We start from the raw sequence: 13,919 nt of genomic DNA, 5'->3' as shown, positions 1-13,919 counted from the left end.
CACCGCAAGCATCTGCTTCCACCACAAATGGTTTTACCAAATCTGGAATGATAAGAACAGGTCCAGAAGTAAGAGCTGTTTTCAGCCTTGTGAAGGCTGCCTTCTCTTTTTCCTTCCATTGGAAAGAGGTCTTCTTCTTTGTAAGGTCATGAAGTGGAGAAGCCATATGTGCAAAATGCTTGATGTGCATTTCAAGCTTTCAGTCCACACATGCACATTGTACAAGCATTTCATGATCATGCCAACTTGTTAATTTTAACTGTCTGTTCTGGCGGATCTAGCCCACACTTCAAGACATCAATCCTTTCTGTGTGCGAGTCTAACCCTGATATGCGTGAGTTCTGGTCACAGGCGCCCAATCGGGCCATATAGGTGGAAGTGTGAACTATCTTTTCTCTAACCCACCGCGTGGGTCCACCATAACCTGTGACCACTCATCAGTTGCCAGCTCCAATGCACTTTTCTTTATATATAATTAGCGCAAAAATAAATCATTATATATACAAATTAATGAAAAAGGATACAAATTCTGTTTCTATAGAGTTGTGACATTGGGACAGTCCCTTGCAATGTGACCCTCCTATTCACAAATAAAATATTTATTTGCAACCATCAATTCCCTACCTTGTGCCAATGTTTTCGAGCCCTTTCTTTGTTGTTTTGACCTCTTTTCAAGCTAATTTTCAGATCTACCCCATTTCTCAACCTTAAACACATTTTTATTCGACTTCTCTCCACTCTCTAGGAATCCCGAATCCTTTCCACGCAACAAAGCATTGATTGTAGCAGCAGTCTCTATAAGTTGAGACATGCTAGACACGGTGGATTTAATGCAAACATCCTTGATTCTTTTGGGCAACCCACAAACATATTTTTCCACTTGCTCATGAAGGGGTACAAGGCGATGAGAAGTAATAGGCAGCAATGCATTCCAAAACTTCTTATTATATTGCTCCAAATTCTTACATTCCTTAGCATCCAACTTATTCCAAGCTATCATGATGTCCACCTCAAAGGTACTTGTCAACCAATTCGATGCAAACATTTGCTTGAATTGTACCCACGTTGACGGTACTCTACCTTGCATCAAAAGAGTGGACCACCACTATAATGCATTCCCTTTCAAGAAAATGGCTGCCTTTCAAATCTTTGAGGACTCCGTGAAGTTCCCCCCTGAATAGGCGACATCGTACTGTTGAATGAAAGTCAAAGCTTTCAGTCTGTCTTGTACACCGCTGAAGGACTCAAACTTCACTCCTTTTCCACCCTCATCATAGTCTTTTACTGCCCCTTTGGGTGTCAAGTTGTCATACATTGGCTGCTGCAAAAAGGGTGCATTTGCTGAATTTACATCAAAACCAACGCCAAACGGAGCACTTGCATGACCAACATTCATTCCTTGAGCCCCATAAGCATTCGGGGATGCAAATGCAGTACCAAACATGCTACTTTGTGCCCCAGACATCAAGCCAATGATGCCATACATAGGGTTTTGCATATTTCCAGCCATACCCAAATACATTGGGCCTCGCACTCCATGCATTGGTTGCTGCATACCATAGGGATTTGTGCTAACATTCCTGTATGTGGTCCTTGTCCAACCATAGCATGAAAAATCGTACTTCCACCAAAATATCTTGGTTGCCCCGTCATAGCATCCACGCCTGGCTGTCCAAAATCCATTGGATTGGCACTTCCGCGATGGCCTTGCATTTGCATCCCTTGCGCCGTAGGTACTGACTGTTTTATTTTATTAGCATCTTTGGGAGCTTCAAATGAAGGGTTTGGCATTATCTTCAGTGCATCTTACTGTCCCGAAGGTGTAGAAGACATTTTCTTCTTCTTGCCTTTGTTGTCCTTCTTTGGAGCATTCAAAAATCGGGTAAATTGAGGATCCTTTGCCAATTCAGCAAAGAGATTTGTTGTTGTCCTCATCCGATTCTTGAACTGGTCATTAAATTTCTCTTCACTTTGCTAGTCATCGGCCTCCTTATGCCCTGAAGGTCGTGCATCTTGCAGTCTTGGAGCTTTCAATTTCTGGCATGCTTCCCAAGGCTGCTGCTAAACCCTAATTTCTACTGTAAATTAGGGTTTACAGCAGAAAATTTTGCAATTTCTCAACCTTCAAGGGTCCAAATGTTGAGATCTTCGAAGCAAGGCTGTGAAATGGCTAGGAGATGAGAGAAAAAGCTGTAGAGAGAGAAAATTCAGAGTTTTGTCGTAAAAAATGACTGAAAATCAATCAAATGCAGCTGTTGCCCTACCACAACAGCATGTAGATGCAAAGAACTGAAGAAAATCAGTCATTTATCGTTGCTGCCCTGCCTCAACAGCCTATAGATGCTATCTCCTGCTGTTGATTGGTCTTCTTTTGCCCTTGGCTGCCTCAGAAGGTCCTCCAATGGCTGCAAATCAGACCAGCAGCCTCCTCTCCCTCTCTCTTGTAGGCTGAATTTATAAAAATGTCTCTCCCTAGCCTCTAAAGACGTTTTTCAATCTTTCATGGATATTTTTGACAAGTGGCAACCTTCCCAAATGGTTTTTCCAGCATTTTCCATAGTTAAATATTAATTTTCAGCCCTTAAATACTGAAAATTAATCTAATAATTATTTCGATGCCTTGAAAAATAATCTAACTGGCCAATAATTAAATTGGCTAGGCAACTTCCATTCCTCAGTGTCTCTACGCCATCTTTGACCATCAGATTGGCGTTAGGTACCATTAAACGCCACTTCTCTAGTGTCACCAACTGACACTTATGGCCAACCTAGGCCAACAACTGGCACTAGATACCACGAAGTACATATGCGGCATAACTTATAGCAACTTTTGCCTTTGGCATCCCATGATTTCTTCGGGTCCCGAGCTCGTGAATTTACTTTAACCCCAATTGCATCTCACATGTACATCATTTACTTAATCATGTGATTAAAAATTAATCCACATGTTCAGTGAGGTTTCAAAAATACATGTCCTCATGACAGTACGCCTCGCTCTTGTACTCCAAAAAATAAGGCCTCATATAATGACTAAAGTTGTCAACAATCAGCATCAAATACTTGGCCTTCCCTAGGGAGGTCGTACCCATAGGTCCACAAAGGTCAGTATGGACCAATGCAATTGATGTAGAAACCCTACTAGTAGCAACGTGTGGATGAGGCTACCTATGTTACTTGCCTCTCAAACAACTAGGGCATAAGGTGTGAATAGGAGGAAAAACAAGAAGTGCCTCCACCATCTTCTTCCGAGATGCCCATCAGATAGCATCAGTGATCAAATGACCATAACGAGCATGCCCAAGCAACCTAAGCTCGTGGAAAGACCTCGTGGCTAAGGCTATGAGCATATAAAGCCCACCCTCCTAGAAATCTCTCCAAAGAATTGCACCTATCCTATTAAAGACCAAGAGGGTACCAAGCCGTGCAAGACCATGAGTAGACAATAGGTTAAAACCCAAATCCGGTACATAGAGAACTCTAGCCGAAAAAGACTATCTGTTTAGCAATAAAGGACTAGTCCACACTCCTTAAACAAGAGCAATAGAGTTGTCACCAATGGTGACTGCGCCCCCTCTGGCACTCGTGTCCTAAAGCCAATCCTATCTATAGGTCAAATAAGAAGAAACCCCACTATCCACAAGCCGCTTCTCTTGTGCAAAAGAAAAAAGAGTTGGCCTTATCACATGGAGGACCTGTGAGACTCTTATGGGAGGAGCTTTCACCGCTTGTCTTGGAGCATGATGAGTAACTTACAGAGGTTGGGACTAGTGGTTCTAACTCCACTAAGGCATTTATTGCAAGTATAGGTGGTGGAAAGAATAAGACGCATGCCAAGGAAAAGGAGAACAAGAAGAATGAGAAAAAGAAGAAGCCCAGGTGCCCACACTATGAGAAGGGCACTCATCTCGAGAAGAAGCATTAGCCAAAATACCCCCATTTGAAGCCAAAGGAGAAGGATTCGAAGGCCGCCTCAACTATGACAGAGTCCGCCTCTGTGCATGTCTTTGCTTAGGAGAATAGTATAGAAGACATTAAACCGAGGAGATGGCAACTGAATCAAAAGGATCATAACCATATCTTCGAAGAATATCATTCAACCAAGAGAGGCAAGCTCACCCCTCATGCCCTCCATCTTAGTGATGTGCTCCTTCATAGAGAGAGCCATTAATACTGAGCATCCGCGACTTCTCTAGAGAAACCTTGTGGGCAAACGTCTTGTGTTGATACAAAGACGCAAGCTTCTTCCACACTTTTGCTACGATCTTCAACCTGCTAACATGCATAAGAATAGAATCTTGCAAACTCATAAAGAGAAAGGATCTAGCTCAAGAGTTGAGACGATCCCACAAGGCTACATGGTCCATAGAAGTCAACAATATCCTCAAGAACAAAGTGAGGAAAACGACTCTTCAATGAACGTATCAGCTCCCAAGTAGCCTTTGCCTCCGAGCGACATTTCCACTTGACCAAACACTCAAGATAAATGGTCCGATAGAATCGTTTAGTCGTGAGCTCGAATTTCCGAAGGTAAGCCTAACTCCTAGGATACACTAATCTTCTTGGTAATTTAGAAAGGACCGCAATATCTTGAAGACGATTTATAGCACTTGCCGGTAGTCATTGAATCAAAATCCTTTGGGACTTTAAGGTAAACCCACATGCCTTTTTGAAGCTCTCTAGGAATATGATGTTGGTTAGCATAAAACGTGGCACGATCCTAGGCCCTTTTAATGCTTTCCCTATCAATCATCAACATCTCCTGCATATCATGCAAAAAGTCGACTACATCTGTATTTTCACACTCCTCAGCTTTGTGGCAATCGATGGTTTTGGCAAATAACCGTAAATAAGCATAAACGAGCTATAATCAATAGCCAAATGCTTAGCACTATTATAAGCAAACTCAATCTAAAGAAGATAACGCTCCCAATCAGATTGCCTACGCGAGATATATGCACAAAGCATATTCTCCATCGTTTGATTCGTCCATTCGATCTGCCCATCGATTTTAGGACGCTTCAAGGACAAGATGAACAATAGTTTCGAGTTTTTGGAAGACCGTTTACCAGAAATGGTCAATGAATTTACGATTCCAGTCACAGACTCTTTCATTGGGCAAACCATAAAGTCTATAAAGGCATTCGACAAAGAGACCAGTCAACTCATGGCTTTTCACAATCGTCTTTGTAAGAATGAATCGTGCCATTTTCATCAATCGGTCGACCAAAACCCAGATTGCGTCATGATCTCAATTCGTACGGGGCAATCCTACTACAAAATCCATAGAAATGCTACTCCATTTCCTATCAAGGATTTATAAAGGATGCAACATTCCGGCCTATCTGTGCCATTCAGAGTTATTAAGTTGACACTACGAGCACTCACGCACATAAGACTCAACCATAGTCTTAATATGCGGCCAATAAAAATAACAAGTAACCAAGGCCAAAGTTTAGTGTATGCTAGGGTGTCCGGTGCTTGGTGCATCGTGACACTCATATAAAATTTTCTTGCCAATATCCTGATCATCAGACACACACACTTTGCCTTGTTTAAAAAGTAATCCATTCTAAATGGAATACTTTTCCACCATCTTTCTCTCAGTAGCCAATCTTCACGCATCCAGACCGCCTAAGCTTCCTCGGCTACTTGGTCCCTCTTGAACTAGTTGCCACATCTTACCAAAGTAAAGATCATTTTGCAAATATTCACCTTTCTTGATAAGCTTCTTTCTCTGCGAATTCAATCTAAGTATGGCATCTAGAAGGCGGCCTTCTTGTTTAGTAAACTCTTGCACTATCTATAGCCAAAGAGTTGACGGAAATTGGGAGTCAAAAACCTTTTGCATAAATAATTAGGTTACCATGCTGCCCTCTTGCAAGGACTCTCACAAGGTGAAAAGAAGAAAACAAGAGGATATAAAACATCACTGGAAAAGGCGTATCATTGCTTTCAAAATTATGCATGAAGGGTGGTTTGTCAAAGTGCAACACGTTTACATGGCCAAGGATATGCACTTGTCTCCAAACGAATGTGTTTCCCAGCTAACACATGTTGTAAGTCTTGAGTTGATAACATATGTAATATTTTTTTCATTTAAGCAAGTACTAATAACGAATTATTGGTTGTAGATATATTTCCGTCAACAAGTATTGAATGGCAACCTCTGTGGAGAGCTTAAGTGGAACCTTCCATCTGATTTATAAGGTGTTTGCAAACATTATCTAAGTTGATTAGACCGCGGGTTCTTTTAGTGAGAGAAGGATTTTTATATATTATGCACAATACGTGGTTCCCTCTAAAGAAGGTACATATGGATATATCGATGATTTGCCATTACCAAGTCTTTTATCTCTAAATTGGGAGATTCCTCATAAGGCAACGATGCACAATTTTAAATTCAAAATATGTTAAAATATTCAAAACACCTGTCATGGTTTATATCCTTACATATATTTGTGACATGCTTCAAAATAGCAAATTTACAAAGGACAAAGGTATCTTGGCTAAGTATTTTCCATGATCTTCTTAAGTTGCTGCAAGTTAGGGTCAATGTAAATGCTTGGCACATTACTATGTATGTTCTATTTGCTTTTCTAGTCTCCCTATTGTTCTCAGTGTTTGTTGTTGGGTTTTCTTTGAGTTGGAGTATTAAACTAAAAGCCTTTTTACAAGCAATGGATCTTCTTAGCTCTTGTGCTACACCATTGTTGAGTGTTGTTCATATTTCTCGTCTATGTTGGACAAATTTCTTCTCTCACACGTTTTGTCTATTTTGGGTCGCTTTATTCTTGCTCATGTTTTCTCTATCTTGGGTATCTTTCATTTGGAGTATGCTTTTTGAACTAAACGTCTTTCCTTGCAACATAGTCTTTGAGAGAGAGAAATTAGTCGAAATTTTGAAGAAGGACAAGGCATTGACTTCAAGAATTTGACTAAGAGCATCGGCAACCATATTGGTTGCACCCTTCCTATGGCGAATTTCAAAGTCACTCTTGCAGAAGCTCCATCCATCTCACCTTGAGGTCACGAAGATCGGGCTGATCACATACGTATTTATATGAATGGGATCCGTCCAAATAATAAACTAGGCACCATACAAATGATAATGCCTACTTTAAGCGCATGGATGACTGCCAACAATTCCTTCTCTCGGGCAATATAACCTGTTTGGGCTTCAACAAGATTACGACTCTCGAATGCAATAGGTCGGTCATCCTGATAAAAGACAACACCTAAAGCATAATCGCTCAAATCTGTATGACCCTAAAAAGGTTTATTCGGATTGATAATCTACAACATAGATCCAGTAGTAACCATTAGCCTGTCACTTTTAGTGTTGTCGGTCTGTCATCTCTCGGTTGTGAGCTCCTGTCAAAGTCTACCAAAGACATGGGAGATCTAGCATTTTAGTGCACATTTCTCGAGTTTCGTGAGCATTTTCTGCATTTCCTAACCTGTGCCACCCTATCAAACATTCTCCTATCTCCCCCGATTTATCTACCACATCAGCTAATTTTTCCCAGCATTTTATATTCTGCCCACTGCATCAAATGCAATCAGCCTACCAGCCAGTTTGGCCCATTTTCTGCTATTTATAGCTGGCTGGCTGGCTGGGACAGATCATCTTCTGCAGACTGCTCCTCGAACATTCGGCATACTCCTCTATCTCCAATGTGCTGCTGCTGTCATCATTTCTAGCCAGATCTGGTGCCCTCACTGATGCCTCGGGCTGCATGCAGGGACTGCTTAGTGCTACTTGTATTCAGCATTTATTTCGGTCAGTGCAGATTTCTTTCTTCCTTCATCTTCGTACTATCTTCTCCTCTATGCGTTCGAGTTCCTTTTTCTGTTGCACTCACATGCATTGCCTAAGAGAGGACACGGCATAGCCTACTTTGCAAAGAGAGGCCACCCATTCTTCAAAACGCAAGTTCCTAACCTTGTGTTTGTTGCAAAGGCAACATCTGTTGCCCAAGGCAACCTCATCTCAATCCAAGCGACCATCTCTAGAGTATGGCATGTCAGCAACTCCATCTGGAGGGTGGCGACATCACATTCCTTCCACGCAACAGCTCTCCTGACCAGGCAATAGTCTTTTAGCTGTCAAACACAAGGTTTCAGCTCCCCTAAAAGTTTCAGATAGTAGGCGACAGCTTTTGGTAATAGGCAACAGCACTCCTTGCTCAAGCAGCACATCTACACATCAACTGTAGCTGATTTCCACTTGTCTTGGTGCTGCTCACTGCCAAACATAACTTTTGGGTGTTTGTAGGTCTTGAAGATGTCGCACAACACCAGTTTTTCGGCTTTACTGACTTAGAGGATGGGGTCTCTCATCATTCCTCTAAAAGACGGCGAGATTATCAGAGGTCAAACTCCCATGTTCAGACTCCTCATTTAGAGCACCCCATTCCTCCCTCTCTTCATGTTTCCCATAAGGATCGGTCTACCAACTTAAAGATACCTTACATGGCACCCGCTATGTAGGTGCCCATGCTTCCTTCTTTGCCCAAAGAAGACAAATTGGATGGTTCCAACTATTCTCTATGGTCATCTAAGGTGGAGTGCATTCTCGACACCTTCAACCTTTGGGAGTTTATTTCTCTCCCTGTTCCCCGGCCCGTGGAAGACCCCACACATGGGTCATCGTTGGGTCGTGCAACCCTTTGGGATTGGCTCAACTCTCGAGCTTGATCCTTTCTCTTTATGAGTTTACAAGGTTATGTCTTGATTCATGTTCGCTGATTGAAGGCTACAATGGTGGTGTGGAAGAAGTTGCATCTCTTTACCATCAGAAGACGTTTGTCCATAGGATCTCTCTCGAGAAGAAGCTTCAAATGCTCGGAGTTGATGACTCTCCTTCTATGAGGGATCGCATCAACAAACGAGAGGATATGCGGAACAAGCTTGCGCCCCTCAAGAGGATGATATCTTCAAAGGATATGGCCATGATTCTACTAACTCAGCTACCATCTCCTAAGTACGATGTCTTCTACATCAGCCTTTTGACTTCGAGGACCCAAGATATGGTTCTTTAAAAGGAGCTTTCACCGCTTGACTTGGAGCATGATGAGTGTCTCAAAGAGGTGGGGACTAATGGATCTAGCTCCACAAAGACTTTTGATGTAGGTTCTAGGGGCGGGAAGAAGAAGGGGAAGCCACACACTAAGAAAGAGGAGGACAAGAAGGATGATTCCAAGGATGAGAAAAAAAAGAAAGCCCAAGTGTCCACATTGTGAAAAGGGCACTAATCCCAAGAAGTACTAGCAGAAGTACCCCCATTTTAAGCCTAAGGAGGGATCCAAGGATTCAAAGGCTACACCCACTACCATTGATTTTTTCTTCGTACACTTGTTTGAGATGGAGGATACAACTATTGCTTCTTTTGAGGAGGAGAAGTCTTGGCTCATGAATAGTGGGGTATCTTTCCACATGACTTACTGCCAGGATTGGCTTCAAGGTATGTGATCCAAATGGGAATTTGTCACCATTGGTGACAACTCTTCAGTCCCCATACATGGAGTGGGAACCATTCCCTTGTTGCCCCATCAGCATTCTTCTTCGGCCAAAGTCCTCTATGTACCCCATTTGGGCTTTAACCTTCTACTTGTTTAGGATCTTAGACAGCTACGTACCCAACTCATCTTTACCCAAGATGCAGTTACAATGGAGGATGCATCTTCAAGAGCTGCTCTTTGGACAAGTACACACGAGGGTGGACTCTACACACTCACAACCCTTGCTACGCGCTCTTCACACGAGCTTGGACTGCTTTGGCATGCTCATTATGGGCATTTAAATCTTGATGCTGTTCGGCAAGCTTTGAGAAGGAAGATGGTTGAGGAACTTCCAGATTTCCCTCTCATTCACACACTATGTCCTAGATGCTTGAGGAGCAAGCAGCATAGGCCACTTCGTCCACAAGTTCCCCTTGGTAAGGCCAAGTACCTTATGCTGATTGTTGACTTTAGTCGTTACGTGTGGCCCTATTTCTTGGAGTACAAGAGTGAGGCATACTCTCGCTTCTGCGAGTGGAAGGTGTTTGCAGAGAACAAACCTCCTTCAAAGTTCGCAATGTACAAGCCGATCATAGTAGTGAGTTTTATTCTAGCCTCTTTTCTAAGTTTTGAAGGAATCAAGGTATTTGGGTGGAATATTCCCATCCAAATACACCATCTAAAAATGGTGTGGTGGTGAGTGCCAATCGGCCATGCTTGAGATGGCCCGTCGAGCACAAGGGTCTTGCCCATTCCTTATGGGGTGAGGCAGTGGCTACTACAATCCATATCCCAATAGGTCACCTATTTCAGCATTGCAGGATATGACTCCCTACCATGCCTTCTTTGGGAAAAAGCCTTTAGTTTCCCACTTCTGCATCTTTGGATGTGAGGCATATGTCCATGTGGATAAACTGATTAGCTCTTTAAAACAGCCCCAAAACATGTAAATTATCAAAACCATCATTAAATGGGGAGTGGCTTTGGAGAGTTTCTGTGTCCCACATGCAAAACCCTAATTTGGAAGGATCCATCTGCATCTATAAATAGATAGGCTGCCCCATTCATCCTCATTCGTGTGTGGAGGTTTCTCACTTGTACATGCAAATTTCAGCCATTAGCCACTTTCTTCTTGTTGTCCTGCCCCTGCCCGCAGCTTGACATCTTCCAACCCTTGGCACCCATGCTTTTGCTGCCGCTTGTTGCCAGGAGGTCCCACATAGCTGTGTTTTCAGCTTTGCTACCATCGTCAGCTGTTTCCTTATCTTCGGCACTTGCCTTTCTTGCCTTTGCATCATTTGCTGCTAGGCGATAGGCTGCCTACCATTTGGCAACAACTGGGACAGTTGCGATTTGCTGTTTTGCTGCTCGCTTGCATCATTGCATCTGTCCTCTACTGTCGCCTTGCTGTTTATAGCCTATGGTGACCAGTTTTCAACCTTCCTCCACATTCCTACAACTTTGATTGGTAGTTACAGCATCCAAGATCCATCTCCAGTAGTGGAAGAGTGCTTTATCCTAAGTTCGATCCATTGAGGTGTTTAAACGTGTCATGTGTAGAAGAGTGCAAAGGATGCTTCAGCTCTATTTTGAGAGTCATGCTTGATGACCAACTACAAGCAATTGCTTTAAAATGAGATCAGCCAATCTCTAATACTAACACAAGTCACAAACATACAATTAGCAAAAATAGGATCATGATACCTATACATCCTTCACATGATTTACAATTTTTTTAGTGATGTGCCCTTTCATCTATCAAAGAAAACAATTGTCTCTAAGTTTGTAGACAGCTTGCAATTGATCACGACAAGTGGCATAAAGGTGTAGCAGCAAGCTACGCTAGAGATGGCAACATGGCTTGAAAGTATCCATATTTTGATCCACATGCTTTTCTCCCATCACAACAACAACCATGAGAAGCAAGGGGACTGCAAAATGCATTTGCTCTATTGGACTAGCTAGATGGTTTCCTTATGTCAAAGATTGCCTCTCACCAAGTTTTTTTCTTGAGTGATGGAGCGTTCACAAGGAGTTTGACATATGTTGGTGGACCGCGGGACATTGAGATACAGTTTTCAACCCTCTTAGGCATGAATGGAGTTAGCATGCAGTTTTAACCCCCTCTTGGGGTGCATGGTATTGATTGTTAGCATTGCCATATGCTATTATAATGGTACGGTGACAAGGTGATTCAGCTTTGAAAATTTACTCCTGGTTAACTTGACTTAATTGGCCTCCTTTTATGAAGAATGATAATAACAAAAGGGCAATGCTCCCCCCACGCACATTCGTGCACCCCTGTTTCTTTGAAGAGTGTGGCTAACCCTAGTAAATGACTGTGCTGCAACTAAAGTATCTCCATTTCCAATTGATTGGACAAATGAATAAGCCCCGAAATGAGAAGAAAGCATCATTACGGGGAGTTCGATAGATAATATCAGATAGAAAAAAGATATTGACCCTCACTTCTTTCCGAAAGCTCAGAATGGCAACACGTTCCAAAGTTAGACATCCATATCTCACCTTGTCCACATCGATGACAATGAGGTTGAGATGGCGAGCCGTTTTTATGATGAGATCCCTCCAGAAGAGATACCGGCCTTCCCAGTCTGTTCTTTGTCCCGTCAAGGCCTTGAATCGGGCAGCGGATACCACATCATCATCCCATCCAGGCACTTCCGAGAGCAAGAAGGAGTGCAGGAAAGAATTCATGACCATTGGAAGCAGAAACCACGTTTATTTTAACTTTCTATGGCGCGCTTGCACGGTTTCGAGCAGTATACTTCCATTTCTCTACAAGTAGAGACGATTCTGTGTGACAGAGTAAAGAGAGAAGAATTTCAATTAAAGTAACGCGCTAAGCAGGCGATCTTCAAAGCTACCAGGCAGGAGTGTCTCGGTTTGTTTTAGACTTGAACGGATACGATTGTATGAGGTTAAGACTATCTCGGCATACAAAATAGGGAGCATACTAACCCAAAACCCAAAAGATTGGTGATCTTATGCATGTCCCCGGCACAATCCAAAACCAACTTATTTTATGCATTGCTTTCTCCCAAGTTATCATTTCCCTTGTACCCTCTAGCATCAATTTAACCTTGGCTTCCCAAATGGTACAAAGGTAAAGACTCTTATGGATTGAAAAGCATGTTCTCTCAAACCATTGAGGCTCTACTAATACCCAAGCACTCAACATCTGTAAGCTTTCACTTCTATTCTGCATTCCAACCTTTGGCTAAGTTACCCTTTGGCACGACATCCATCCCAAACTATATGCATAAGGGTTTTCTTTCTCCACATACACAATTCCCATTGGAGAGACCTCCCTCATTGTTTTGAATTCGCACCTGAAAATATTGCTTCCATGAATCTCTTACTATTATTAAAAGAAGGTTTTTGGGGGGTGCCACATGGCACACACTGCAATCTCCTAAAGTGCCACATGGCAATCATTCTCCCCTCCAAAACCTTCTCTTTTTTTTTTCTTTTGGTTTGTTGATTTTAATTCTCTTCTTTTTTCACTCAATGTAAAAGCTTCTCTCTCTTCTCAATAGGCAAGGGTAAGCGACTCTAGAGATAAAGAGACCTCTCTCAATCTGCCTTCCCCCTTTCTCACACAAACATCGACACAGCTCACACACGCACACGCGCGTGCGCACACACGCACTCTCTCTCTCTCTCTCTCTCTCTCTCTCTCTCTCTCTCTCTCTCTCTCTCTCTCTCTCTCTCTCTCTCTCTCTCTCTCTCTCATGCACACAGTTAAGGCAAGCAAGAGGTGAGCAAGCAGCAAGCAAGCACCAACCGATGTCGTGACACAACATATCCATTCAGTAATACTTACAGATTATATAGAAATACTATGATTTCATATGTGTGTCATGACCAATGTTTGTGTAAGACGGAGTTTACATATGATATACATGTCAAGTCAATGACCATGTACTTTGCAAAGGTTGTAAATGGCTAGGACCAAAAGTATCAAGAATAAGTGAGTACCCAATATTATGTCCATTGGTCATGGGATAAGGGCAGTGTGTCCAATTATAGTGAACATGCAAAGGGTAGAAAGAGAAAAGTGAAACTTTTGTGTGAAGCCAATTGTGGACAGTCAGAAAGGGAAAAAAATTTAATGCAATTTTTCAACTTGCTTATGGAAAAAGTGTGGAGAGGTTGGGAAGAAGAGATATATACTTCTTATTCTCAGAAGAAAGCTCCCAAGTCATGGCAGAAGGGAAAGCCATCAAAGCTTATAACAAAAGGACTTGAAAGAATGAGGATTTTATGAGTGATCTTTGAAGTATCTTTGCTATCCAAAATAAGGCAAAATAGGGTAGCATCTTGTCCATGAAGTTCATGAGCTTCGAACTTATTGATAGCATGTGTGAGATAGTCTCCAACCAGCCAAGTTTAAGGGAT

General features: G+C 42.4%; 1 protein-coding gene across 4 annotated transcripts in view; it reads right to left on the bottom strand.

Annotated features, from left to right (window-relative positions):
* LOC148035751 (SNF7 family protein) overlaps positions 1 to 12,464 on the bottom strand; it is a 59,883-nt gene extending 47,419 nt beyond the window's left edge. For 3 of the 4 annotated variants that reach the window (XM_087677764.1, XM_087677765.1, XM_087677762.1), the window contains exon 1: positions 12,027 to 12,463. Coding sequence is in view for 2 of the 4 variants with exons in the window: in XM_087677762.1 (XP_087533888.1) it covers positions 12,027 to 12,221 (195 nt within the window). In the remaining 2 variants the exon portion in view is untranslated. Of the gene's footprint in view, positions 1 to 12,026 lie in introns of all 4 variants that reach the window. The other variant, XM_087677763.1, reaches the window with a different exon arrangement.
* Positions 12,465 to 13,919: the final 1,455 nt, after the last annotated feature.

This window comes from Lygodium microphyllum, chromosome 5, assembly GCF_053477565.2.
Source record: "Lygodium microphyllum isolate KBCC chromosome 5, Lygodium_microphyllum_v1.1.10, whole genome shotgun sequence".
NCBI lineage: Eukaryota > Viridiplantae > Streptophyta > Polypodiopsida > Schizaeales > Lygodiaceae > Lygodium > Lygodium microphyllum.
The sequence above is the reverse complement of the archived record's forward strand: the minus strand, read 5'-3'. Positions and strand labels throughout refer to the sequence as shown.